Source organism: Orycteropus afer, unplaced genomic scaffold (assembly GCF_000298275.1).
Source record: "Orycteropus afer afer isolate SDZICR_OR568_19922 unplaced genomic scaffold, OryAfe1.0 scaffold00073, whole genome shotgun sequence".
NCBI lineage: Eukaryota > Metazoa > Chordata > Mammalia > Tubulidentata > Orycteropodidae > Orycteropus > Orycteropus afer.
The window spans coordinates 3,842,488-3,848,132 of record NW_006921660.1 but is presented as its reverse complement, the minus strand read 5'-3'; the positions used below and the strand labels follow the sequence as shown (position 1 = coordinate 3,848,132).

The following is a 5,645-nucleotide window of genomic DNA, read 5'->3' as shown; positions in this document are numbered from 1 at the left end:
ACCTCTCCCATCCACTCAACACTAATGGCCACCACTGCAGAGTGTGGTCTGGGTGGTGCAGAGGCTGGCTTCTCCAGGAACAACTCATTATTCAGATCAACTAAATGGAAGAGCCCCCTGTGACAAATAAACTGAAAAGAAGAGGCAAAAAACAGGAGTACCCACCCTACCCCAAAGAGATAACAAGCCACTACCCTTACATGTAGCAGGGCAGCAGAGTGCAGAGAGCATCCCTGGTTTGGTTCCACTTATTATCTGTCAGGACAGACATGCCATCTAGGTTTTTTGGTTCGGGGAGGGGGTTCCCCTCAACTCCCTACAACACATAGCTTAATGCCATTGTCATTTGGGCCCTATTATTTCCCCCAAGGATATTACATGTTATGTTTCACTTGGGCCAGATGTTCAAATCAGTGTGTCTGCTCATCCCCACTAAGAACACAACAATCATTTATTTGTCCTTCCAATACACGTAATAGTGAAGAGTGGCTGCTGAAACACAGTAGATGGCGGAGAGCTGGTGCCCCTCTGCAGAGCCACCAGCATCCCAGTAGGCCAGGGGCCACACGGGGAGACCCTCACAAAGCCCTGTGTGACAGGCCTGCAATAGGTACCATAAACCAACAGCTCAAACAGATGCAGCTTGTATGTGACAAGAGAGACAGGGAGGAAGATTTGAGGCTTTATATTCTTTAGATGTCTACTTTCGCTGCACTGGCTATTAAAAAGTTATGTGTAACTTCAAGATGTAAGGCATTAGCAGCTACTTAGAAGAGGATAATCCCAATCTTCAGGAGATTTAATGATGTAACTCACTGAAGCTTCTGACTCGGTCTGCTGTTAATTGAATCAAAGTCAATGACGATCTTGCTGCACTTTGGCGTAAATTTCCTGAACATGAAAAAAAACAAAATACAGAAAGAAATTATCTGGTGACTAGTTAAAACAATTTGTTTACTTTGGCTTAACCTACACTTTCTGTGGGGAGAAAACATTTCCCGGAATTCACTTGATATTTTCTCTCTATAGGAGCCAATTATAGTGCACCATACCGAGAGAAACATGGGCCAGAAAAGATTAAGACAAAAAAAGATGCATGGGGTTGCTTGGTTTGTGTGTTCTTTGGCTATTGGAGTTCATGAATTATAGGGGAGTCAAAGGAATTCTAACAAGTTAGCTGCACGACACGACATCCAATGCTAGTTCTCCCACCAGATTTATCTTATTTTCTACGAAATTCCTGCAGCCAACCTGGAGTGGCTGGCTCTAAAGCAAAAAATAGTAAATTTTCTTTTGCCTCGTACATGGCAAGAAAACAACTAGCTTTAGTGAGGAGTAATCTTTTAAATCTCATTCTAAAATTGCAAAAGTAAAATAAAACCTCTATACTTTTTTACTCGTTAATGAACCTTCTACGAAATATTTGGTGAGTAAACATATTCTTTTAAAAATCAGTAAACAGAAGATTATGTAAATAATTTGGACTTAAAGTCTCACGAGGCATAACACTTTAGCTGAAGAGATTCATTACATGTAAACTCTATCCCTAAAGATGAAAACAACAGAGAAAGTATGTTCCCTACTATGATAATCCAACTGCTGACCACAAATCTGGGAAAGACACTGCTTTGTTAAGCTTTACAGTCTGAAAACAATTTCCACCATGAATCAAAGGTGGTTAAATTTACTTACAAGTAAAACATACCTCAAAATCTTTCCCTGGCAAAGATAATCATGAATATCTAAATGGTTTCAAACTTCAATTTAAAATGAGTCTATAAAGAGAATTCCTGGTGTTTCAACCTGGTAGGTTGCTTTCATCCTAAATTTTCTATGCCGGAGTTGTTGCATGTGCAAAATTTACAAAGATCTAATGTTAATATCATAAAACTTGTGAATTTTTAAATTCCTCACTGCTAGAATAATTAGTCTATGCCCTGGAAAGTTACTGATATGAAAGTACCACCATTAACCATACTGTCTTCAGATACTTCTGTCATTGCTCCTAAAAATCTATCCATAAAGTAGTATTTTACTTTGCATTCCACAAGATTGAAAAAGACACTTCCGGGTGTGGAAGCCAGATGTCACAGTCAAAATCAAACACTACACAAGGTCAAGAATGTTTCTTCGCGGGCTTTCTTACCACCCTTTCCCTAAGTTCTTCCTGCTTACCTGAACGTAACCCCAGCCATATCAAACAGAAGCCTTGCAGCTGTTGTCTCATCACTGTCATGGTATTTATCAGACATGAAAATAACTTCTTTGATACCTTAAAAGGTAACAATGGAAACCCCATTAGTATATGCAGATACAGATAGTGCAAAAGACATGCAGAAGCAGATGGAGCCCTGGTAGTGTCTATGATTAATTACCTCTTCAGAGTGTGCTTGCAGACAGTGTCCAGTTACTGAAATATATATCTGCTGCTTTCTAATACAGCAAAGGATGGATTATATTTAATCTGCCCTCCAGTCTTTATGGATTTTTTTTGAACAAATGCAAAGTGAAAACATGTCAAGTAGTCAAGCCTTGATCCGATTAACAAATTTTCCTTACTGCAGGCAATCAAATATTCTCTATTCACAAGGCAACTACTCTTAACTCAAGAGGCTAATGGGGGGAGTGGAGAGTGCCGACAAATGCACTGAACTTCCAAGAATGCCTCTGCAAACCAATTCAAACCAGCTCTGTGGAGAACAAATCTGTTTTCCTTTCTTGATCCCACCAGGTAGCACTAACTTGAGAGCCAGGAATCCAGAGGGCACTTGAGCCAGCACCCTGCACCGAAGGCTGCTCCTCCACTAGCCTCTGAAGGAAGCACGTGGAAGTGGCGTTCTGCCCACACACCTGCCACCGCCTCCACAGTGGAGCACGGCCGAGGAAAACCCTTGAAGGATCACACAGTAGCAGCAAGGGAGCCCACAACACTAGCAAATGGAGACCTTTGATTTTGATACCACCAGACCTCTTCTGCTCAGAGATCCACGGGGCTCATGATAAACAGCTCCTTTAAACCACACATCTGGCTAAACATGATAAGTGTTTAAATCTCCAGCCAAGAGTTTTATGGAGATAAAGTGTAACTGAAACTAAGATGTGACAGTGTGAAAAAGGTGAAATATTCAGAGTACCATGGTGCAAGTTTATAGTAACCATAATGTAAGAAAAACTCAAAGCAGTAGTGTTTAAGTCTTAAGGTATTTATATGCAGATATGTTTAGATCTTCAAATATCTACCACGTATTAGAAACAAAATTTCATATACAGACTCCCAACTGACCTTGTTTCTGACAGAAGTTCATTTTTCTCCCTCCCCCCTAATCTATGCACAGTATGTCAGAGAATAGGAAATTGACAGTAATTGTATGCAATGCCCGTGTTGTTTTTTGGCAGCTTGTAGTTTAAGAAGTTGCAAACTAAATTAAAAACATGCAAAGAATCACAGAGGATGCAATTAGTCTTAGAATACCTGGCACCATTCAAAAACAAAGCACAGGCAATATCTTGCAAAGTTGATAGTGCAATTAATTTAGATCTAAACAATAGCAATTTAAGATCAAACACATCTGCAATGAGCTACTGATGAGCAGGCAGCAATGCAAATGTGACAAATGGAAACAGCCTGGTTCCTACCTGCCTGGATGATGAGCTTAGCACATTCATTACATGGGAACAAGGCGACATACATGGTGCAGCCTTTCACATCAGCCGAATTTTTGTTCATAATAGCATTCAGCTCAGCATGGCACACTGTGGGTTTGAAAGACAAAGAAAAACTTGGATTGCAACTCACGAAGAATTTACGAAGAGTGTGGAAGCTTTCCATTCTCCCCTTTGAACTAACATATAATAGATGCAATTTTTTAAAAAAGATTACAAATGGCAAGAATCGAGACTATCAAATGAGGGTCAAGTGGTCTGAGGGTTGACAATTAGCAGCACAACTGTTAACTGCAGTAGCTCTGGGTCTATAAGCACCTAGAGCAGCCAGGAGGGGCCAAGGTCAAGTATCTTCACCCACCCTAAATGTAATCATAGCTCACTGCTCCACAAGACTCTGGGGTATTGAATTGCCCATAAAAAATGGCTCATTTGTGTGTTGATATGCACACACAGGGCTATTGCTGTGGCCGTTAAGAGGGAGAATTTTAAGAGCAAGGGAATCAAGAAGTGAAACTGAGCATTTCCATCCCGAAGGGATGTGCTCCACCTCATCGTTCTCAGGCCACATTCACATGAGAAAAAACTCCAAAGTATAAACAGCAGTTTGTCTTTTATATGAAAACCATTCATTTACTTAATGACAATGAAAACACGAGTTGTTGATATGCTGGCCCATTCTGCCAACGATGCCAAAATGAAGATCCAGGGTCATCCAGGAACTTGCCTGAATTCAAGGTTAAAGGGGCACTTGACTCTCCGTTCCTCAACCTGTCAAAGCCAACCCATCTTCCCAGGCCCAGTTTTGCTAGGTGTTCCTACCACTTAATCCACAGGGGGCTTGCCTCCTTGCAAAGAAGAGAGTATTCCTCACAGCACTGATTTCATTTTGAATCATGTATCTGCTTTGTGAGATTTCTGTATTGCCATCTTTTCTGCTGGTGAGGTTTCTGTATTGACATCTAATTTTCTGAGTGTGTTATCTAAAACCACATCATAAACTCCTTATGGCAGTGACTGTAAAACTTGTCTGCACTTTGGAATCCCCTGGGAGGCTCCCAAAATACTGCTGTCTGTGTCCCATACTCAGAGACTGTGATGGTCTGGGGTGTGACCTGGGCTTTGGAATGTTTAGGAGATTCCCCAGGTGATTCTAATGTGCAGGCAAGTTTAGGAATCACTGCCTCACAGACTCCTTTGATATCTTCTCAGTTTGCTTCCTGGCCAATGCACCCCATGTGCAGCTACCGTTCATCTGTCAGTGGAGGGCTGAGTGTTGCTATGATGCTGAACAGGTTTCAGGAGAGTTTTAGAATAAGACGAACTAGGGAGAAAGGCCTGGCAATCTACTTTTGAAAATTAGCCATTGAAAACCTATGGATAATCATGGTTCAATCGATTCTCTTCATTACAAATGGGATTATTATGAGGTCGGGGGCTGACTCGACAGCAGCTAATAACAACAACATGCACACAAGTGCTAAAATTAACATTTATTGAATGAAATAATGAGTGACTATCTGGCCATAGTCCAAATTATCCAAAACATCTAGAATTATAAAAATAAGACCTTCGAGAGTTCCCGCAAGATGGCGGACTAGGCAGAAGGACTGCACAGACCCTCTTCAACAAAGAAAAGGAAAACCAATTAACACAGACACAGAAGATAATCATGGACCGCTGAGCCTGGAAGGGAAGGATACAGAAGTAGACTAAACCCCAACTAGCAGAAAAATTTGCGTGAAAATACCAAAAAAGGAGACATACGGAGCTGCAGTCTGGCAGGGACCTGAGCGCCCCTGACGGCACAAACAACTTGGACATTCCCAAGTGGTGTTAGGACCTAAAAATTAACCTAAAAATCACCCTGCTAGCCAGGGACTGCACGGACTGTGCACAGTGGCTGGGGAACAAATAGAGAAGGTGAAGAGAAAGGTGGGCTGAGCTGCGGACTTTTGCCAGTCCGGAGAACGCTGCCATTT

At 41.5% G+C, this 5,645-nt stretch overlaps 1 protein-coding gene across 1 annotated transcript in view; it reads right to left on the bottom strand.

The window, feature by feature from the left end:
* Positions 1-812: 812 nt before the first annotated feature.
* DCTD (dCMP deaminase) overlaps positions 813-5,645 on the bottom strand; it is a 64,921-nt gene continuing 60,088 nt past the window's right edge. Inside the window, exons 4-6 of the mRNA XM_007940883.1 lie at positions 3,637-3,753; positions 2,176-2,272; positions 813-891 (exon numbers count right to left, since the gene is read on the bottom strand). Coding sequence (XP_007939074.1) covers positions 813-891; positions 2,176-2,272; positions 3,637-3,753 — 293 coding nt within the window. The remainder of the gene's footprint in view (positions 892-2,175; positions 2,273-3,636; positions 3,754-5,645) is intronic.